This window comes from Hyperolius riggenbachi, chromosome 10, assembly GCF_040937935.1.
Source record: "Hyperolius riggenbachi isolate aHypRig1 chromosome 10, aHypRig1.pri, whole genome shotgun sequence".
NCBI classification, from domain to species: Eukaryota; Metazoa; Chordata; class Amphibia; order Anura; family Hyperoliidae; genus Hyperolius; species Hyperolius riggenbachi.
The window spans coordinates 145126337-145150296 of NC_090655.1; the positions used below are offsets into that span (position 1 = coordinate 145126337).

Sequence of the window (23960 nt, forward strand, 5' to 3'; positions counted from 1 at the left end):
GAACGACCGAAGTAAAGTTAGTTGTAAAAAGTGTGTAACGATCACATCGTTAGAACGAACGTTACACCACGTAAAAGCACTTAATGCGCCTTAGCATAAAATTGTAAAGTTCCTAGGAGAAAAAAAGAAATGCACATGTCCAGCCTGGTACGAACGATCGTTTCCAACGATGTACCACTTTTGCTAACAATCGTCGGTGGTAAAAATCCGCCAAGACAGAACTTTGTTTTGTAGCGATTTGCCTCGTTCGTCGTTTGCCTTAATAGTCGTTGGTTTGTTTTTTGTAACGATCGTCGTTGGTAAAGATCGGGGAACGATCGTTACAAACGACTATAGTCGCATGTGTGTACGCATCTTAAGCCTGCCTAGAAGCCCCTAAGGCTGGTTTCACAGTGGGACATTGCGTTTTAGGGGACGTTATGGTCACATAACGTGCCCCTAACGCAACGCCTGGTGGTGTTGGAGCAGGACGCTACCAAGAGCCGCGTTACAAGCAGCTCTTGGTGCGCCTGCTCTGTCGGAGGCACTACGGAGACCACGTGAGCGGAGCTCTCCGCATCACGTGGCCCCACCAGCCAATCCGCGGCCACTCCAGGATGTAAACACTGCAAGTGCAGTGAATAATAAGTAGCCATGTGTCTGGCTACGTAGCGGCCTCTCCCCGCCTCCTCTCCGCCCATAAAATGAAAAAAAAAACAACCCCTACTGAGCAAGTGCAAACCGTCTAACGCGGTTTAACCACGTGTAAAAGTACTGCATGCAGTACGTTATGTAGACGTGCTGTGTTACAACGTAACGCAACGTGGGCACTGTGAACAGCCCGTTGATTTTTCATTGCTGTGCGTTGGGGCATGCAGTACGTTATGTAGACGTGCTGCGTTACAACGTAACGCAACGTGGGCACTGTGAACAGCCCGTTGATTTTTCATTGCTGTGCGTTGGGGTGCGTTACAGGCTGCTCTAACATGCGCCAGTAACGTCCCACTGTGAAACCAGCCTTAATTAGCTGGTGCTAAATAAATCATTTGTAAACTACTGGGTCAGAAGCCAAGACACTGGATACTTTACGTATCATTGGATGTGTAGGTTTTAGGCTGCAATTTTTTGCAATCTTATCTACTGTGCCACCGTCCTTCCAGTTTAACCAGTGGAAGTGATGCAAGCCAAACGCCAGGAGCAGTCACACCTACTGACATTTATCTATCAAAGCAGCTTCTGGTCATGTTATCAAAAGAAGGGATTTTAAGCTCCAAAAAGCTCTATTTACACAGAGGTGAAACAAAACTGTTCTGCTTACTAAGCTATTAGGCCCAGTGCACACCAAAAACCTCTAGCAGATCTGCAAAACGCCAGGTTTTTGAAGCAGATTTCAGAGCGATTGTAGGCATGTTTAGAGACGTTTTCTAAACATACCTAGCGGTTTTTGGAGCGTTTTTGTGTAGCAGATATCAGATTCTGTTACAGTACAGCTGTTACTGAACAGCTACTGTAACAAAAACGCCTGGAAAACTGCTCTGATCAAGCGTTTTTCAGAGCGTTTTTCCACTTTCCTATACTTTAATATTGCGGCAGAAATGCTGCAGCCCCCGAGTTTGCGTTTGTAGATAAAACGAACCTCTCTGGTGTGCCCCATCCCATTCACTTTCATTAGCCAAGCGGTTTTCCCTCTGCAAGCATTTTAAAAAATGCTTCAGAACCGCTCTGGTGTGCACCAGCCCTTAGGGCTGGGGGCACACCGAGCGGGTTTTTAGGCGTTTTTACAGACGCTTGCGGCTGCGGATACGCTTGGTTAATGTATCTCAATGGGGTGGTTCACACCAGAGCGGGAGGCGTTTTGCTGAAACGCATACTCCCGGGGTGAGGCATTTTTTGGATTGCGGAGGCATTTCTGCCTCCAATGTAAAGTATAGGAAAAACGCAAACCGCTCTGAAAACCGGCAGTTTAGAGCGGTTTTGCAGGCGTTTTTGTTACAGAAGCTGTTCAGTAACAGCTTTACTGTAACAATATATGAAATATGGTACACTGAAATCCGCAGCAGCAATCCGCAAAACGCCTCATAAAAATTTTAAAAAGCGTTTAAAAATCTGCTAGCATTTTGCGGATCTGCTAGCGGGTTTTGGTGTGCACCGGACCTTAGGGCTGGTGCACACCGAGCGGCTTTTTCAGCGTTTCTGCAGCCGCTTGCGGCTGCGGATCCGCTTGGTCAATGTATCTCAATGGGGTGGTTCACACCAGAGCGGGAGGCGTTTTGCAGAAACTAATCCTCCCGGGGTGAGGCATTTTTTGGATTGCGGATGCGTTTCTTCCTCAATGTTAAGTATAGGAAAAACGCAAACCGCTCTGAAAAACGCCTGTTCAGAGCGGTTTTGCCGGCGTTTTTGTTACAGAAGCTGTTCAGTAACAGCTTTACTGTAACAATATATGAAATCTACTACACCAAAACCGCTACACAAAACCGCAAAACGCTAGCTGAAACGCTACAGAAAAAGAAGAAAAAGCGTTTCAAAATCTGCTATCATTTTGCGGATCTGCTAGCGGGTTTTGGTGTGCACCAGGCCTCAGATTGTGTTTTTTCCTCTGAGCCTGCTGGGAGTAGAGATGGACAATGAGATGTTAACAGTTCCAGCTTGCATGCACATTGAATACAAAGAATATGCAGCTTCTAGTCGAAGTAAGCAGGAAACGAATGTGATTGTCACCAATTCCAAGCTGCATAAAGTTTGCATTATATCTGCATACAAGCAAAAACTATTGACATTGTATTGATCATTTTCACCCAGAAGTGGACTTAAAACAAAAACAAACAAAAACCTAATAGGTGAGAGAGATATGGAGACTGCCATCCTTGGTGTTGTAAAATATGCAGAATTATTGCGCAAAGCAATGCACCTAGTGTGAACTCAGCCTTAAGCGCTGAAAAAAATCCATCCTCCAACAAATTACCAAAACTAAAGCAGGTTAAGGGTGCAGTCACACTACGCACACTGTGTTGTGCTGCCTTGTGACATATTAACGCACTGCCCATAGAATTGTATGGGCATGTTCAACATCTCTCACACACACACATTACATAGCAATTGTTCATGCTATACAAATGGTATGTGTGTGTTAACATGCAAAGTGTCCATTTTTGTTAACTTCACATTGTAGTACAGTTTTCACACAATGGGCTTGATTCACAAAGCCGTGCTAACTGTTTAGCACGGGTGTGCTAAACAGTTAGCACGTGAAGTGTCGTTCGCGGACTTTTGCGCGCGCAAAGTGCCGTGATTTGCGCGATCGCAGGCTTTTGCGCGCGCAAATTGCCGCAATTTACAGCCCACGAACGCGTGAATCGCGGCACTTTGCGCGTGCAAAAGTCCGCAAACGGCACTTAACGTCCTAACTGTTTAGCACACTCATGCTAAACAGTTAGCACGGCTTTGTGAATCAAGCCCAATGTGTGTTGTGGTGCATTATAATGTTAGTTTTCCATTAGCAACGCATTATATAAATACTAAATAATAATAATAATAATAATAATAATCCCACAATGAGCCCATTCACATTGTCATGTTGGGTCCCATCATAATAACGTGAGCTGGGTTTTTCTACTGGACACAAGCAGTGAAGACATGCTTCATGCCTGGAGAAATCTATTGAGATATGTCGCATGGGGATTGCAATGGATTTAGTGTGAACTTCGCCTAATGCAAGAAATAGTGTAATCTTAGCCTAAAGCTGGGTTCACATTGGTTTTGATATGCTGTCACCATCCAAATCCCGACCCGTCCTCTTCTGGCTCTCCATTCGCCCACAGCTGGCCCCATAAAATCCGCCAGTCGGCACTGATGCAGTCCGGCCAAGTGTACTCCCTTCTCGCTCATGTCGTTTGAGTACTACTGCACGGCTGGAGCAAATGGCATGGACTTGCATGCGCAGTTGGACCGGAGGACTTTCCAAGGCCAATTGTGGGCAAATGGGGAGCCAGAAGAGGACAGCGTGGGATCGATCACGCCTGGAGGGGGATGGAGGAAGCCCCAGGTACGTATGTTTTTATGCTGTGGCCCGATCTCAGGTTCTCTTTAACCCTCCTGGCGGTATATTAAAAACCGCCAGGGGGCAGCGCAGCCGTTTTTTTGCTTTTTCTTTTTTTTTTAAAATCATGTAGCGAGCCTAGGGCTCGCTACATGATAGCCGCTGCTCAGCGGCATCCCCCCAGCCCCGCCGATCGCCTCCGGCGATAGGCGATCAGGAAATCTCGTTCAAAGAACGGGATTTCCTGGAGGGCTTCCCCCGTCGCCATGGCGACGGGGCGGGATGACGTCACCGACGTCGTGACGTCTAAGGGAGTCCCGATCCACCCCTTGCCGCTGCCTGGCGCTGATAGGCCAGGCAGCGCAGGGGTCTGGGGGGGGGCTGTGTTGCGACGCGAATAGCGGCGATCGAGCGCGGGGCGGCGGCGATCGAAGTGCTGACGCAGCTAGCAAAGTGCTAGCTGCGTTCAGCAAAAAAAAATTATTCAAATCGGCCCAGCAGGGCCTGAGAAAACCTCCTGCGCGGCTTACCCCGAACGGGGTTGCCGCCAGGAAGGTTAAGGCCCGAAACACACTGCAGAGTGCTTTTTGATCCGTCAGTACTGCGTTTATGTTTTTTTTTTTTTTTTTAAAGAAAAGTTCCCATTGACTTGCATTAAAATCGTGGAAAAAAATCACAGCGATCACAATTTTTCAAAAAAAAATCGTTATTGCAGCTGCTTTGACTCGATTTTTATGCAAGTCAATGGGAGCATTCTTATTAAAGATGTAGCACTGATGGATCAAAAAGTGCTCTGCAGTGTGTTTCAGGCCCAAGTACTATGTCAGAAAAGCACTTTTCAAATGTTGTTATGTCTCACATTCTTCTTGAAGTGCTACTGTCAGTCCACCTTTTCACATAAGCCCCGAAGTAAACAAGGTATAGGTCTACATGAGAGATTTTAAGATACGCCTATAACGAGAAGCCACAAAGGTTGTTATTGCTTATCTTCTGAACAATGCTAGTTTCTTTGTAGTGGCTGTAATGCTGTAGCTGTAATATCTTCTAAATCATTCACTTGGAGGAAGTATATAGATCAGATGCTGATCTGCTTAACTGTTTCAAGCGAGTGATTCAATGTTTTATAACCAGATTATCAGCATTACAGGCAAGACACCAACATTTTCAGAGAATCAACTACGGTAACCGCAATGTTTCACAACAGCTTTACGTTAATCTCTTGAAATAGAGTGATTTCACCTCTGTTGGACGTTAACTCATCTTAAAAACACATTGATAAAGATTTTTAAATTGCTTTTGAGGGGGAACCATGAAACAGAATTACAGTCACCATATGTACTGTGTGTACGATTTGGCTGGATCCACACTTGTCTATCAGTTTCCTGTGTGCGTTTTCTGCATGAGTTATCCGATAGTGCTGCATTGCTGTCACTTATTTTTCTGCATGTGAAAAATGCATTCAAGTGTGAACTAGCCCATGGATTAACATTGGTTCTCAGGTTTCCTATGCAGAAAATACAGGAAAGGGAATCCAGCCAAAAATGAACAACTTGTCCTTAGCTTGAAACATATAGTACTATGAAGGTCATTTGTTTTAAGCTAAAAAGCCTTTGATTTTCCCTGAGCAGAGGCCACCTTATTAGGAGTATAGGCATAACACAGTCACCCTGCATACATGTGTCGGCAGCTTCCTGTAGACATAATCACGTGACTATAGCACAGAAAAAAAAAAATAACTGGTTCCAGACCTTGACGATTGAAATCTACATCCTGTTATGACTGCCAGGGTGTAGATTTCACTCATCCCTGCCGCGCAGTCTCGTTACTCATGTTGCTCTCGCCACTCTTCACCTGTTCGCTCTGCTGTCCCCCTCACAGCAGAGCTTCTGCACATTGGTCAGGAACCAATTTTATTGCCACCTGACCCCGTGATTGCTGTAAGCTAATCACAGCAATCACTATAACAAATAGGAAGATGATGGCTCTGGTCGTTAAAGGACAATTGAAGTTAGAGAGATATGGAGGCTGCCATATGCATTTCCTTTTAAACAATGCCAGTTGCCTGACTGTCCTGCTCATCCTCTGCCTCTAATATATTTAGTCATAGCCCCTTAACAAGCACACAGCAGATCAGGCGTTTCTGACATCATGTTCAGATCTGACCGGATTAGCTGCATGCTTTCGTTTCTGGTGCAATTCATACACTACTGCAGCTAAATAGATCAGCGGGAATGCCAGGCAACTTGTATTGTCTAAAAGCAAGTAAATATGGCAGCCTCCGTATTCTTCTCACTGCACTAGTCCTTTAAGGGGTATCTGAAGTGAGAAACGTATGATATAATGATTTGTATGTGTAGTACAGCTAAGAAATAAAACATTACCAGCAGAGATATGAGTCTAATATAGTTTCCAGTACAGGAAGAGAAACTCCAGTTATCTATGCAAAAGAGCCTATCTCAAGTGTCAGGCACTGTATTTTGTTTTTTTTTCTGCAGAGGAAAGTTCAAAAGTTCACTAGCCTGCTCTATGAAATCATTTAGAATGTCTGAGTGTAGTGTGTAAATTGCAAATATTAGAGAATGATGCAATGTTATAAAAAATAAAAATAAAAAAAAAATTAAAACACTAAAAAAAAAAACTATATAACTGGAAATACAAATATGAGAATATTTTCTTTGCTACTAATGCTCTAGTAGTTATTTGTACTACACAACCAATTCATTATATCATAATTGTTTTTTTCACTTCAGTGTCCCCCAACCCTGTCCTCAAAGGCCTTCCAACAGTGCATGTTTTATGGAAATCCACAGACGTAGTTAATCAGCTCTGCTGAGACACTAATTACCTCACCTGTGAGGGCCCATTCACACCTAGAAACGCAAAACTCCGGGGGTTCTTGCCAGCGTTTTGCGGGGTGATTTTTCAGCGGAAAAAAAAAAACCACTGAACACTGCGGCGATTTCTCCACGATTGCGTTTAGCGCTTCTATAGCACTGAAACGCGATCACCGGGAAATCACCTGAAAATGGTGCAGGTGACGTGTTTGCGCTTCGAGTTTTTGTACGATTTGTGGCGATTAGCGCAAATCACCCAAGAATGGGCCCATAGGGTTTAATTACACTAGCATTTTAAAAAGCGCTAGTGTTTGAGCGTTTTGCCAAAATTGCCGGCAAAACTCTCAAGTGTGAATGGGCCCTGAATGTTTGTGGTTTTCTGCAAAACATGTACTGTTGGTGGGCCCTGAGGACAGGGTTGGGGAACTCTGCATTAAAGGGACTATGAGCACCTCCCATGGGCATGCCTTTAAGACTCCGACCAGTACTGCAAAGTACTTAAAGATGCATACCTTTCCTCTTTCATTTGAATCGCCGTTCTACACCAAATAGTTTTAATTCAATTCCAATTAAAAAATTGTGGCTGCCATCTTGGCTATGTTATAACTTCTGGGTCACCCCGTCTGCTCTGTTAGAGAAGTGCATCACTGAATGAAGCAGGGAGAGGAAGTGACACGCATGGCCATTGCAAGAGGCTCCTCCAGAGGGGATATAGTATGACTGTTGGAAGTCGTCTGTCTTAAAGGCATGCCCAGGAGAGGTGCTCGGAGTCCCTTTAAGGGTCCAGAGTCATCTGGTATGATAGTGGTTAAAGTAAGGCTTTTTAGGTTCAAAACAAAAACACTTACTAGCTCTTAACTGTCCCTATTTCAGAGGAACAGCCCCTCTGTTTTGGCACCAAACCCCTGTTCCATCTTTTTCCTTAGGTGTTCCTCATTCAAAACTGATGTACAGCTCTGTGTAAATAGGTTTAAAAAAAAAAAAAAAAAAAAAAAAAAAAAAAACCTCTAAATTTTATTCCCAGCCACTAAACTAATGTATTGTTCAGTGATGTTGCTAGCCCCAAAGAACAGTGGCATGTGCCCCTGATCTATTCTGGGGTGCCCTGGATGTCCCCCAGGCAGTGTAGAGGCACCACAGCATCCAGCGTAGCACCACACAGTACCCAGCATGCCACACAGAGGCATTGCTGTGTGCTGTGGTGTCATGCTGGGTCCTATAGTGCCTCTATGTGGGCATACTGTGTGCTGTGATGCCATGCTAGGTTGCTGTGATGCCTTTATGGGGGCATGCAGGGAATTGTGATGCCTCAACGGGAGGAACATGGGAGTATAGGAGAGGGTCCACTAGAAGGTCAGGGAATGCTATAGGGGGGGACTGTCAGGCAACCTAGCAGAAAGCTAGACCAACCAGCACAGAAGCCAGGTAACTTTGCCTGGTTATGTTTAAGTGATGCTGCCTATTTTTGTGATTTGCTGCAATTTTTTTTTGTATTAATGGAGAGGGGCTTCATCCAACATTTTTCTGTGCAGGCTTACTCAGACCGCTGTTAGGTTCATGTAAATTTGACTCCACCCATATTGCAGTGCATGGCCACACCCATTTTTTGCTTGGAGTGCCCAAAAGTGCCCCGGGTCTCTTAGGATCTTAGCAACGCCGCTGGTATTGTTTTTTTTTAAATGTTAAATCATGAAAATGCAGCATCTTCGTATAAATCCTTTGCACAGAGTGTCTTTATAAACAATAAAGGCTATGCTGAGAATTCCTCATGAGGAGATGGACTAGTCCAAAACATGTTGGCTCTGTGGGATTTCTACTACCTACTGGGATGGTAACAAGGTACCTTTTTACTGATATTCTACTTCAGTCATATAGTAACAGATCAGTAATATCTACCGTTATTTTACTATGACCTAATCTCTCCCTACTTTCACACAGAACCCTCTGCTAGTGGTAATTAACCCTTAAACCTTCCCCCTGGTGGAGCCTAACCCTTAAAGAGAACCCAAGGTGGCATATTATAATCCTAATATGACCCAGATGCTTGTAGTGTGCACAATGACATGCCTCTCGGTCACTGTACCGCCACTGCCAGCCCCCCACCTGCGCCGCACCCCCTTAAAAGATCACCAGCCTAGCGACAATCTGATTGTTGCTAGCAGGCTTAATTAATGTGAGGCTGTCAGTGAGCCTCGTAGCATCACCCCCGCTATAACGCACTCCTCCCCCCCCCCCCCATGTTTGCTTCCTTCAATAGGAAGCCAAGCCGCGACCCAGGAGTACTTGGCTAGGCTGCCAATCTTTTAAGGGGGTGCAGCGTGGCGTAGAGGGGGCTGCCAGCGGTGGTACTGTCTGTGACCCAGAGGCATGTCATTGTGCACCTGACATGCCTCTGGGTCCTACCTACATATATAATCTGCAAGTGTCCCTGTGTCTGTCTCTGTGTCAGTGCTTTGCGCTACTGCACATATCAAGCACTGGCAGCCGTTGAGACTGGACACAGGGCTGGCAGGCCGGGCGGGTGCATGCGCGGCGGAAGGGTGTGTGCGCGCACTGACTGGTGACAGGAAGAGACCTAGAGCCCGTTTTTTAAACTGGCTTAGGTCAACTATTTAGGATTATAATATGCCACCTCGGGTTCTCTTGAACCTCCCCCCTGGTTTTTTTACATTTGACTTTTCTTTTCTCACATAATACCTTCAAATGCAATATAGTGCATACCAATATTATATAAAATGTGAATAGGAGCAAAAAAATTGTTAGCTATGCCAACTTCTGCTCAACAGGAAGTGGAAGTTTAAATAAAGTAATGATCCACTTGGTTAGTTAGTTGACAAGTGTGTAAATGTTTAATGTGCAGCTAATTGATTTAATTCTAGCCATCCCCGTCTACCTTAGGCTTCTATTCCTCGGACAGTTAAAGGATACCCGAAGTGACACGTGACATGATGAGATAGACATGTGTATGTACAGTGCCTAGCACACAAATAACTATGCTGTGTTCCTTGTTTTCTTTATCTGCCTGAAAGAGTTAAATATCAGGTATGCAAGTGGCTGATTCAGTCCTGACTACAGTGTGACCCTCACTGATAAGAAATTCCAACTATAAAACACTTTCTTAGCAGAAAATGGCTTCTGAGAGCAAGAAAGTGATAAAAAAGGGGAAATTCTTATCAGTGAGGGTCACACTGTAGTCACTTCCTGTCTGAGTCAGGACTGAGCTAGCCACTTACATACCTGATATTTAACTCTTTCAGGCAGAGAAAGAGAAAAAAGGTACACAGCTTAGTTATTTGTGTGCTTGGCACTGTACATACACATGTCTATCTCATCATGTCACATGTCACTTCGGGTAGCCTTTAAACTGTATGCTCAGCAAGCAGGCAGCAGTTACCAGGCAGCAGCAAGCAGTTGGGAGAGTTTGAGAGGCATTTCACTGCCTATCAACTGTCCATTGAAAAGAGGCCTTAAAGTTTCAAACAGGCTAGGAACACACTATACAGAAACACTAGTGTTGGCGAAACCGCACGCATTTTTGCCACTAATGAAAGTCTATGGACCGCATGTAAAAACACATGTGTTCTATATTGTGCATTTTTAAAAATGCACATCTTGCTGCATATTTTTCAGAAACGCATGTAAAACGCACAGAATATATCTCAATGGAGACGAAGTGGAAAGTGTAAATGCTTTTTTGGAAGAAAAAAAATTGCTACTGTATTTTACTTCATTGATTATTATTGATTACTTTATTGATTTAAAAAAAAATTACACAAAAAGGCAAAATGCAGTAAAATAAAAAAAAGTAAAAAAAATCAAGTTTAGCAGTTATGAAAGATGCAATCCAAATCAAATCATAGTTGATAACTTGCCCTGGACTGATTTGGGCAATGCACACTTGGTCAGGCATGTTCATAGCACTAGCCTAGTAAAATATTATTCTATAGAAAAACATTATGCTATGCAGCTTTCAGATATGTATTTTCTGTTCATTTTTAACATTGTAACATACTTCTAGCAGGAGATGGCCAATCTGAGATTTAAGATGCAGTTTTGTATTGTACTTATAGGTAATTTACATTACAACTACAGTGAAAGGCATATGGAGGCTGCCATATGTATTTCCTTTGAAACAATACCAGTTGCCTGGCTATCATGCTGATCCTCTACCTCTAATACGTGTAGCCATAGACGCTGAACAAGCATGTAGCAGATCAGGTGTTTCTGACACTGGGCATGATTCAGGGCTGGTGCACACCAAAAACCGCAAGCAGATCCGCAAAACGCTAGCAGATTTTTAAACGCTTTTTTTTATTTTTATGAGGCGTTTTGCTAGCGTTTTGCGGATTGCTGCTGCGGTTTTCAGTATAGTAGATTTCATATATTGTTACAGTAAAGCTGTTACTGAACAGCTTCTGTAACAAAAACGCCTGCAAAACCGCTCTGAACAGGCGTTTTTCAGAGCGGTTTGCGTTTTTCCTATACTTAACATTGAGGCAGAAACGCATCCGAAATCCAAAAAATGCCTCACCCAGGCATTTTTCGTTTCTGCAAAACGCCTGCCGCTCTGGTGTGCACCACCCCATTGAGATGCATTGACCAAGCAGATCCGCAGCCGCAAGCGGATCTGAAAACGCCCAAAAAGCCGCTCGGTGTGCACCAGCCCTCACAGAGCTTTTTCACCTGTGTTCTACTTATCCATGTTACATTTTAAGCTCCCAAAGAGCAAAAATATAATATACTGTATTTTTCGGACTATAAGACGCTCCTGACCATCAGACTATCTGACCATCAGACACACCTAGGTTTAGAGGACAAAAACCAGTGGAAAAAACATATATACTAAACCTGGTGCATCCATGGTGAAGGGGCATTTTGTGGATTATGTCCCCTTTGTACTTCATGTCCCCTTGTACCCCGAGTCTCCCTTGTGTACTCCTCTGTCCCCCTTGTGTACTCCTCTGTCCCCCTTGTGTCCTCTAGTTATCTCCCTGTGTCTTCCTCTGAATGGGCACAGAACAGGGAGTCCCCGACATTGCGGCGGGTTGGAGGTTCGTATTCCGCAGGCCTAGTGCTCGCTACATGATAGCCGCTGCTCAGCGGCATCCCCCCGCTTCGATCGACTTCGGCAATCTCCGATTAGGAAATCCCGTTCAAAGAACGGGATTTCCTGGAGGGCTTGCCCCTTCGCCATGGCGACGGGGCGGGATGACGTCACCGACGTCGTGACGTCATTGGGAGTCCCGGGCCACCCCTCGGCGCTGCCTGGCACTGATTGGCCAGGCAGCGCACAGGGTCAGGGGGGGCCGCGCGTAGTGACGGATAGCGGCGATCGAGCGCGGGGTGGCGGCGATCGCTGTGCTGATGCAGCTAGCAAAGTGCTCGACAATTCTCCATTCTCCTGCCGTCACTTAGTTTCAATTCTGCTGACTGATCCATTGGCAGTCCACTGCGCCTGCACAGCCCTGGCTGCGTACATTCTCGTATGCGTTCACGTTGGCGAGAGCGTCCTGCGCAGGTGCACTATGAGGTTTTCTCATACTGCACAGGACACTCTTGCTGACATGAACGCGTACAAGGATGCGGGCAGCCAGAGCCGCATAGGCGCAGTTGACCGCCGACTAATCAGTGAGCAGAATCAAAACTAAGTGGCAGAGGGGGAACTGAGGATCTTTGAGGACCGGCGCAGACACAGGGTGGCTGTGGGGGGCTGGTAGAAGCCCCAGGCTTTTTATTTAGTACAGTTTAGGTTCCCTTTAAGGGGGAGGACTGCCCACTTTAAAGAATGCAAAGCACACCATTGTGAGTTCCTCTCCTCCAGGGCTATGCCAGGTTTATTGCCTTTAGAAGTAGTGACCTTGAACAAGTCCATTCTCCACCTCTGAAGAGAAAGCTTGCCAAGCACTTCCTCAGCTTACTTTCCACGCTGTGAAGAATCTTTCGGTGATTTATCATTTCCTATTTGCTCAGCGCCCAAGTTTCCAATAACAAGGCACAGAAAGGGGATAATCAATGCCAGAGTCTCGGTAATTCATTAACCTATTCCCTATGTAAGATTTGCCAACAAGCTAAAGAGTGCACAAGGTCGCCGTTGTCAAAACCTGGTTAACCCCTTGCTGCGTGACAATAAATAACTGACAAGTGACTGGAGATGGAGCTCAGGTGATAAATCAGAAGGCTGGACAATGCAGGATCATCATTTTCGCAGCCAGAGCTTTCTTTCCTGGTAACACAGCGCCCACTTCAGGTGGAACAAAAGTTTCAGCCGACTTAAAGAAAGTAACTATACAATGCTTGCTTTGAGAGCCATTCTGACTGACTATATTCAGCTATGCCGTGCAGCTGTACAAAAAAAAAAACAACACAACGGGCAGACAACACCAAGGCAACTGCTGATAAGGCAACAGGTTCACTTTCCATGTATGATATCCCTAGATGAACTTATGAAAAGTGCTGAGCAGCAGCTCTGATTGGTTAAGACAATGTGTACATTGGATTTTATGCAAACAAAGTAACAAATGAGAAATCGCTCTTTTAAGCAAAGCAGCAAGTGGCCCAGAAAATACAGTATGCTACCTGCAGACCTTCCATCTTAAGCGGCCGTTCTCATAACTTCCAAACCTTAACAGGAATCAAATCAGGCAGAGAAAGCTCACAAAGAAACACGTTTTATTTGTGTGATTATTATTGCTATACTAAAATCTTGAAAGACGTTACTAGGGGAGCAAAGTCACCAGCTTCGCTTATTTCAAATGAAGCCATCATAGTTGACTATAAGTGGTGCAAACTTCCTTACCTTCCTGCACAGCCTGAAATGGGTTGTTGGGTTCTATGATCTTGATAGTGTGTCCAATCTTTTCACTCTGTAAAATGTCGTCATTGAGATTCAAATCCGACACGGCCAGCTGAAAAATTTCATTGTCCTTTGCTGCATTTTCTTCAAAGATTGCACCTGTTGTGGAAAGACCCCGTCAGTGCCTGAACAAGTCCTACAGAGAGCCAAGATTCATAGCAACACAGTGTGATGAGGGCCTCCCTTCCCTAGAGTGACCAACTTGTGTGTCTCCTCGGACTCCTCCTGACCTTCCTACCTGGCACAGCTGCCCGAGCACTCAACCCATTAACCGCATCACGTGTGGCTGATCTGGCCCTAATCAACTACCCAAAGCTTCCCTCTGCTGTGGGACAGTGAAAATACTCTCTCGTGATCCCAGCTACAGAGTTTGCTCATGAGAACCTTGTAGCCAATGTTCAAATGCCTTTAATCTGTGTATTATAGCTGTGGTTGAGCGATGATGACATGTATCAAACATAAAGCAATAATCAGTGAACTATGTTGATACATATTATGTGCAGAAATGTGTGTTGCAGAAATTTGTGTGTATATACATATATATATATATAGATAGATAGATAAATATTTATCCTGCTGTACTGTATGGTGCATATGCTGCTAACAATGTAGGTTCCAGTGGTTGTGTTACTTTAATTTAATGTGCATCGTTTACTATTAATGCCTTCCTAATATCTCCTTGGGGAGGTGACTTTTATGGTAGTGTGGCCTCGGATCTGCCTGCTATAAAGCATTGCTTATTCATTTACCATCAGGCTTTCTCTCACACACACACACACACAATACTGAGGCTGTAGGGGAAATCCATGGAAAAGCAGGATTTATAGTAAGTGGGCACCTGTACTGGGGCATCTGGAGACAGGATGCCAGTCTTTAGGTGCCTACTGATTATACTCTTATCTTACTGTGTAATATGGGGGAATACCTAACGTATCCCTGCACATTCTACTCACTCAATTCCACCTTCTAGATTTGGCACAATCAAGATTATATCATTAGTGGGAACCTTACCATCTTCTCTCCTCTGGCTTTAACTACTTCAGTTCCAGCCGCAAAATAAATCGAATCCTACACAGGCTGATGATCTCAATAGCTGCTTAATACCGATCACCAGCAAGCCACAAAGAGTTAACCTCAGTGTGGCAGCGTGAGGGGGCATCTTACAGGCAATTTGGCAAAGTTGCCGTGTTGCATATTTGAGTAGTACCAGCAATGAACTGTTTACACGTTCTATGAGCAGGCGGAGAATACATTGCAGCTAGATCCTCATTCAGAATTGGCTGTAATGGGATTCCTACACAAATATCAATGATTAGCATTGGGGGGTTTTCAGCTTCTCGGGAAAGTTCTTCCATAGGTATTTAATAGATCCGCAATGCCGTGGCCAGGCTCACTACACCTACTCGTGGTTTCCAACATGGCAAATGTGTCATGACTCGGTGCCCTAGTCAGTGGCATGAGACCATTGCGACCTGACCCACATCTATCAGCGAGGCAAGCACTCCCTGTAGCCATTCCCACGGGTACAAGACTTGCCCTTCCGTTTTCTGTTCTGTCTGCCTGGACTCGGTATGCCATCTGCTGTATGTGACATCAGTCTTACCTACTTACATTCATTCTGCCAGGCGCCTGGGCATGGGCTAAGCCGCTGTATTTGGGTAAATCCTGATCATGCCTATCCATTATTGGCAAGATAGAAATCTGCATTATTAGTGTGTAGCTTTGCAATCACACACTGCGGTTACTGTATCTATCCCTCATCATTGCATTGCAAGCAGCACACATGCAGCCTTGTCCTCCCTGTCATTTATCCCCCGATTACCACATCTGCTAGAGCAGCTCACTGTGTATTCCTATTTTCTTCAACATCCCCCACACTATCCACTGACAGACATGAAAGTTCCCCCCAGGTTGGTCCTCATCACCTAAGATCCACACAATGCATTTGTCACTTGAATATTTTACAGCATCCCTAGACTGCCATACCATCGGCACAGGATTACAGGTTCCCTGACTGTTTTCTCATTAATGGCTGTAGTTTATTGCAAGTCATGTAAAAAGAAAATGTATCAGATATGCCTGCTGACAATGACGGGTGATGTAGTCATCACCTAGTGGCCTTTTACCTGTCAAACCTAAGACTATAGCATCCTTATAAGGATCTGCGCTGTCCATGGTGCTGACCCACAGTATAGGTGCAGTTATGAAGCAAACAAGTTTGCAATGATCCCAGCATTAAACCCTATGAAAGTAACCAGCCGACACTCTCATCCGAAGCAACCTGTTCTGCATGGCAATTATGTAGGGCAATCTTTAGAGAAATGTCCCCACATACAAGTTTGCATGGCACCTAAGTAAAGGGTTGCAGCACAGCTAAGCAGGAGTTTGTTGCATCCCCTGTGGCGCTTGGAAGGAGACAGAATCCCCCTGCTACCCTCTCTGATCTCGGTGACCACCATTATCCTTTCTTACCGATGTGGATGATGGAGTCCGCCCGTACCGAAAAACACGGAAATATCCAGGGGAAAAAGCAAAGCATCAACACTTCCATTTCCAGCCTCTCAGACAGCACATCAGCTCGGATTTGTTGGTGGTACAGGGAGAAGAATGATGATGAAAAGCAGCTCAGGCAAAGCCTCGCACAGACAGCACAGGGGATGCAAAGTAGATCCTGACAGATACGCTTTTCAGATATGTACAATAGGTCTTCTTTTGCTTAGACACGGAAAAGCATAGACTTGCAGCTCTCTCCAACACTCTATGTGTGTCTGAGACCCAACAAACAGCAAACTGCGGAGGGCCCCCCCTCCTTCCCTCCTACCACGTGATTGCAGAGACTCACCACTCAATATAGTCTTGGTGAAAACACTGAGAGATGGAGAGATGAGCTCAGAAGGGGAACACTGGAGCTCAGTTTCACTGGAGCATCTTAGAAAAAAGGCAAGTGCACAGCGCTGCTGGAAGGGAAAGCTACCAGGGCTCTGTGTGTGATGCTGGAAGATCTCCGGATGCCAGGCTGTGCCAGCCAGAGATGCCAGCCTAGAATTAGAAACTAAGCTGAACTATCGTAGGGGGAAGACAAAACAATAGAAGCGACAGTTGTTTGGACTAGTCTTGATTTAAGAGAAAAAAATACAGAACGGAGATTTCAACCATTTACTATAACTATTTGGGACCTTAGTTGCCTACCACAAAGTATACTGGCATATTATCTCCAGCTGTACCACTTGTGCTGTATGTTTGGAAGGGGCGAGAAGAGTTTGGAGGAGCAAAGCGAAGTTTTCCCAAGGACCCGAGTAGATTGGATCTCCTCGTGGTGATGGGGCTGAACATTTGTAAAATAAGGTACTCCAAACCACCCAAATGAATTCTGCTCGTTTCATGTCAAGGAACCTTCCTGCGGTTCAGGTTATATGAAATGTGACAGTTTCTGGGAACAAATTGGCCATCGAGGCATCCAGTTCCTGTGGATTTTCTACAGATTAACTAGAAGATATCATCCAAGGGAATTGCAGCTTGATTTCCCAACTCATACATCTAATTGCCAAGGAGATAATCTTATTTTTTCGTAGCTGCCTGGCGCTGGTGTGGTGCTATAGAGACTACACAGCACATAATTCATACACACCAGCAAGAATATACTGTTACTATAGAAGACTAATTGTCTCATTAAGTTAAACGCACCACTGACTGCTCAGCCACTGAAACACTGCAGACGTTCACGTCCTAACTACATACAAATTCTATTGCCACTCTCTGAATTTTAAGAAAGCGCAGCTAAACTCCCACAAACTGTACAGTAAGGGGCAGGGTTCCTGATCTTTGCTGCAGAGCCTGGCTGACTGATTAGTACTTCACACCTGTCAAGGGGACAGTGGCGTGTCCCCAGCCCTGTTGGATTTATATATTGCTTGCTATGGTCTGAGGGCAGTCTGCTTCGAGCCAGAATTCACCTTTGATCGCCTCCTGAGACTGCCAAAACAAGTTCCAGCCATGATCTCTCTTATTAGCAAAATTACATCCTGTGGCGTGTGCTTCCGCAAAACCAACGTGGAAAGGAAAAAAATCTATCTCTTTAAAATTAATTATTTACCGACCACCTACATCTGCATCCTCTGGTTTCATCACTACAGTTCTCCAGTGGCCACTGAAGAAAGACTACATGATCTGGCAAATACTCCCTGCTGAAGACATGGCTGATCAAGTAGAGGATCATCCAGTGTAAAAGTGAACCATTTGGCTACTGTAAAAGTTATCTGCAACTCGTTCAATCATCCATGGCCGTGGCCATGAAATTGTTGGGATCGCTCATTGAACACAGTCCTCTTTATTACACGGGATACGTTGTACTTGGTATCATTTACATTATCCGAACTGATCATGAAGAGGAACGGTCTGTAGGAAATGCTACTGGTGGGGGAATACCTAATGAATGTAAAAGCCATCTAAATAGCCTTTAGCATTGGCTGTATGCTGCTTCTAAACATACCTCATACGCAGTACTTAGTAATCATTTTGTTATACGCTTAAAACCCAATAAAGTCTTCATCAGATGAGCAGTTGTCTTTCATTTTTATTGCACTTGTACCTCACCAGAGCGAGGTAGCTAATTAGGGATTTAGCCCACATATGAGTACAGCATGTACTGCCAGAACGGCAAGTCATTGTGTAGCAGAAACAGAAAGCAATATCTAATCTTGCTAAGCGGAAAAAAAAAAGTTCAGGGCAGACTATGAACAATAATTGCTTCTTTATTGTACTCTCTATCGCAGACAGACACGTGTTGACTATCTTTTCCCATACAATGGCTAAAACTGTAGGTCATACATCTTCATGTGGTCTTTGTAGAAAATAAGAATTAACTATCTCCACTGCATACAACCCAGCAAAAGAGGAAACTACAGGGGCGTAACAATAGGCGGTGCAGAGGTAGCCACCGCATCGGGCCCCAAAGGGTCCACCCTCTATCACAGTATTAGCTCTCTGTTGGTCATGTGCTGGTAATAATCACTTCTTTAGATGCTTAGAATAGTAGTATCCTTAACACACTGTTCCCCATACCCTTCTTGCAACTGTGACACTGTGGTTTTCCTTAGCAGGTTTGGTGCGCCATATCAATTGTTATATATAGAGTGCTTGGGGGGCCCCATGTAAAACTTGCATCAGGGCCCACAGCGCCTTAGCTACGCCACTGGGTAACTGAGACAATCTTACCTTCCAGCAGCAGACCCCACGGCGTCTCTGACGGGGTCCGCGCTTCCACACTGGTGTCCTCTGGCGGCGTCCCCAGCTCCCCTACGGTGGTGGATCCAAGCGCACGCATGCGCAGTGTGTCCAAACGGACGCGCGCGAGACCTGAAGGGTTTTATAGGTTAAGGAGGCAGGTATGAGCAACGTCAGTGGTGATGTCATTAGATGACATCACCATGCAGGAGGTGCTACCTATTTGGGGAGTGGTTTTGGGGATTTCTAATTGTGTATTTAAGGCCAGAGCTCTCAGTCGCTCACTTGATACTAATCAGTTTGCTGGTTCTTGGCATAGTCAGTTAGTTTCAAGAGCTACATTTATATATTGTGTTTCTGCATGATATATATGTACTCTAGTCAGTCAGTATATATTTTGTAGTTATATTCGTAATATATTGTAATATTTTGAAGTAACATCTTATTGTACATTTATCTGTGTACCAACTTTTGCCTGCCTCTTGACCTCGCTCTTGTCTTGTCCTTCTGTACCACTGCCATCTGATACACGTGTTCGACTCGGCCTGTCCCTGACTTCGTTATTGTCTAATCCTTACAATACAACTGACATTTGACTTATGTGTATGACCCTGCCTGTTTATTGACTACAATATTGCCTTGCTACTCTGTACCTCGATACCTCTGACTTTGTGTACAACTACAGCCTGATCCTGACTACGCTTTATGTACATCTGTTTGTGTATACACTTGTACGTTACCTCATCACGTTTCAGTGTGATAGTAACTATGTTCCTTAGGTAAATTTGTCCGAACAGTACCATCTGTTTCAGACCCCCCCCCCCCCCTTCCTTTTCCTACTCTTGCCTTTTTTCTGTTTAATTGCTGGATGGCTGCCTGTCTGATGGATACCGACTATAGGAATGATCCGTAAAAGGTATGCACATCATAGCAAGGTACATGGAGGCTGTCATATTTATTTATTTATTTTAAACAATACCAGTTGGCTGGCTCAGCTCTTTGGCTGTAGCAATGTCTAAATCACCCTTCTGAAACAAGCATGTGACTAATCTCAGATTTTTTTCAGATATATCTGATCTGTATGCTGCTCAGCGTCTGAAGCGTGGTATACATTTTCAGTTATGATTGGCCAATCAATGACAAATTTTACCACCTCCTATGTAGTAAGTGGGTCAAAATATATTAAATACTATGAACAGATTGTGTAGGTAAACCATACTACATTGAAGTGGTAAAATTGGCCAACCTATTGTAATGGGAAGTGTCTTCCAGTCTTAAACGTATTAAGGGTAGAACATCAGAAGGAGAGCCAGGCAGCTGGCATTATTTAAAAGGAAATTAATATGTCAGTCTCACTTCAGGTTCCCTTTAACCGTTTCAGTACTGGCCGCCTAACCCCCCTTAAAGGGATGCTGTAGGGGGTCGGGGGAAAATGAGCTAAACTTACCCGGGGCTTCTAATGGTCCCTAGCAGACATCCTGTGTTGGCGCAGCCACTCACCGATGCTCCGGCCCCGCCTCCATTTCACTTCTGGAATTTCTGACTTTAAAGTCAGAAAACCACTGCGCCTGCACGCCCGTGTCCTCGCTCCCACTGATGTCACCAGGAGTGTACTGCGCAGACACAGACCATACTGGGCCTGCGCTGTGCGCTCTTGATGACATCAGCGGGATCGAGGACACGGCAACGCAGGCGCAGTGGTTTTCTGACTTTAAAGTCAGAAATTCCAAAAGTGAACTGGAGGCGGGGCCGGAGCATCGGTGAGTGGCTGCGCCAACACAGGATGTCTGCGGGGGACCATTAGAAGCCCCGGGTAAGTTCAGCTCATTTTCCCCTGACCCCCCTACAGTATCCCTTTAAGGACCAGGCAGTTATTGCAGCCGGATCCCTTTTAGAGTTTGCTGGGCTGTGTGTCCTCATGTGGCCAGGTGTGTTCCCCCCCCCCCCCCCCCCCCGTAGCTGGCAGCCTATACTCACCTCCCAGGCTCCAGCGATGAGCCGCAGTAGACCCATCTGCTCCGGCCGGCATCCCCGATCATACTGACTCTCAGTTCCAGGTCGCGGCCAGATGATGTCATTAAGACGAGACCCAGCACTGATGTCAGAGCAATGCCGGGATGCAGGCCAGAGCGGAGGGGAGCACCGATTGTCGTGGGAATGCCAGGGAGGTGAGTGGAACCTCTTCTTCCCCCCCCCCCCTACCGCCGCAGCTCTCACAGTGATCACTATGATCCGCCCGCGATCATAGTGATCACGTGATCAGAAGACATACGCGATGGCTTCTGATCACTGAGGGGAGATGTCAGCTGTCATATGACAACTTAATCTCCCCTATCGGGTTCGTACGATTGCGTCGGGATCGGAAATGACAGGCGACGTAGATCCTACACTGCATCAGACTAGAACAGCGACAAGTGCGGCGTAGGATCTCATGGAGGCAGTCCCCAAAAGGTTAAAGGAAATCCAAGTTGAGAGACATATTGAGACTGACATATTTATTTCATTTTAAACAGCTGTTCCTGTGGCTTGAATATGTTTAGCCCCTGAAAAAGCACGCAGTTCAGATGTTTCTGACAAGATTAGCTGCATGTTTGTTTCAGATTAGAGTTGACCCGAACGGTTCGGCCGCGAACGTATTCGCGCGAACATAGGTGGTTCAAGTTCACACCAAAAAGCAAACTTTATGGAGAGTTCGACCCGCCCCTATACTACATCATTGGGCTAAACTTTGACCCTCTACATCACAGTCAGCAGACACATGATAGCCAATCAGGCTGCACTCCCTCGTGGAGCCCCCCCTTCCTTATATAAGGCAGCTGCGTTGGCCATTATATCACTCGGTGTTGCTGCAGTAGTGAGAGAAGGGAGAGGAACCTGCAGAGATTTGGAAAGCTTAGTTAGGCTCTTGTAGCTTGCTCCTAGCTGATATTTGTTGTTGAAAAGCACCACAAAAAGAGCTTTTTTCAGAGCTAATGTTCTTGTGAAGTCTTTTTTTTTGTGTGTGTGTGTGTGCCACTGACACTGCATCATACAGCACTGTGTGTCGCAGCTGGCCCTTGCTAATTGCTATACTGTGCAAGGCCCAGCACATTCAGTGCCTACCTTTTCACTGCAGCTGTGTGTGTGACAGCAGCACATTGTATTGATACGAGTCTGACCGTGCATACCTGTTCATGTTCACTGCACCTGCGTGACAGCACGCAGTGTTATATACCAGAAGTCACTGCATAACTGTTCACTACACCCGTGTGTGTGGACAGCTGCACATTGTATTGATACCAGTCACTGCATACCTGTTCACTGCACCTGCGTGACAGCATGCAGTGTTATATACCAGCAGTCACTGCATAACTGTTCACTGCACCTGTGTCTGTGACAGCTGCACATTGTATTGAAACCAGTCACTGCATACCTGTTCACTGCACCTGCGTGACAGCATGCAGTGTTACATACCAGTCACTGCATACCTGTTCACTGTACCTGTGTGTGTGAGACAGCTGTGCATTTGTAATACCAGTCCGTGCATACCTTTCACTGCACCTGTGTAACAGCACGCAGTTTTATATACCAGTCACTGCATACCTGCTCACTGCACCTGTGTATCTGCACATTGTTGTACCAGCAGTCACTGAAACCTTTGCACTGCACCTGTGTAACCGCACATCATATTAGTCAAGTCAGTGACCACCCGGCAGGTCTGTTTAAGGTCACGCTGTCATGATTTCGTGCGGCCCTCATCGAACAAAGTACGTTCAGAAGAAGGCACCTGCCGTCAACCCCCAATATTGTCAGGACGTAGTTGACTATTTAACACAGAACACCTCATCTTCCTCAGCTTCCACACGGAAGCGTGACATATCTTCCTCCTCCTGTTCTGATTCTGGCACCCCAATTAACACTCCGTTGGCAGCCATCACCAAAGTGCCATCATCCCAGGGCTCAGCGGTGTGGACATTTTTTTTGTGTGTCTGCCTCAGATGAGAGCAATGCCATCTGTACTCTCTGACACCGAAAACTGAGCCATGGAAAGACCAAGACCCGCGTAGGGACAACTACCTTATGAAGGCACATGAGTACAAAGCACAAACTGCAATGGGATGACCACCTGAGGAAAAGCAGCACACAAAAGCAAAGCCACACACTGCAGTGTAAGATGACATCACGCAATTATTTCTCAAAAAAGGCGATACCCAAACTGTACTGTGATGTTGAAAGGCAAGTGGTGTCATGTCTGGCACACAGCGTTGGGTCAAGGGTCCATCTGACCACGGATACCTGGTCTGCAAAGCACAATCAGGCCTGCCCGAAGACAGTCCCCACACACAGTATCTCTGCCTGCACACCGTGTGACTGCCTGCCCCAAGACTAAATCGCTCCCCACACAGCATCTCTGCCTGCAGGCCGCTTGACTGCCTTCTCCGCCACCACCAACAGGGTCCAGGACTCCAGGTGGATTCCTGAATTTTTAAGGCAGCTGCTAGCAACAGCTGCTATAATAATTTTTCTGGTGCGTGTACATGCCTGCCTAATTTTTCTAGCTGCACTGTGGCTGCAACAACAAAACAAAAGGCATGTACATGTGTCAATTCCTCTTTGTGATAGTTACCTTGCCACGGTGAAGGGGCTTGCATATCACAATGAAGCAATGACCGGCTAAATGAGTGTGTTGGGGTTGGGGGGCACACCTGACCCAAGAATTTAATAAGGTCGTTGCTTCATTGTGAACAGCCCAAATTCGATCAGCTGGACACTCAGTCACTGTTGTTCTGTCATTCAGCTACCTCAGCCCCACCATATGGGCTTGAAAACCGCCATCGCCTGCACTCTCACCATGGTGCGCACTAGTCCAGCATGGCCGTCACTAAACAAACAGCTGTTTGCGGTGCGTTACACAGCGAGTTTAGTCTGTCAGTGTGAAGCAGTACACTAATTACACTACCTGATTGATATATACTAGTGATGTAATGACCAAATTATGATTACACAATTTCGCGAAATTTTGTGTAATTCACGAATTTACAATTATGGCGGT

The 23960-nt window shown here is 45.5% G+C and overlaps 1 protein-coding gene across 4 annotated transcripts in view; it reads right to left on the reverse strand.

Moving 5' to 3' along the window:
• GRID1 (glutamate ionotropic receptor delta type subunit 1) overlaps window positions 1-23960 on the reverse strand; it is a 1791150-nt gene that overhangs the window by 1575824 nt on the left and 191366 nt on the right. For 3 of the 4 annotated variants that reach the window (XM_068258555.1, XM_068258556.1, XM_068258557.1), the window contains exons 1-2: window positions 16178-16473; window positions 13649-13804 (exon numbers count right to left, since the gene is read on the reverse strand). In XM_068258555.1, coding sequence (XP_068114656.1) covers window positions 13649-13804; window positions 16178-16256 — 235 coding nt within the window. In that variant the 5' untranslated portion in view covers window positions 16257-16473. Of the gene's footprint in view, window positions 1-13648; window positions 13805-16177; window positions 16474-23960 lie in introns of those variants that run through there. The other variant, XM_068258558.1, reaches the window with a different exon arrangement.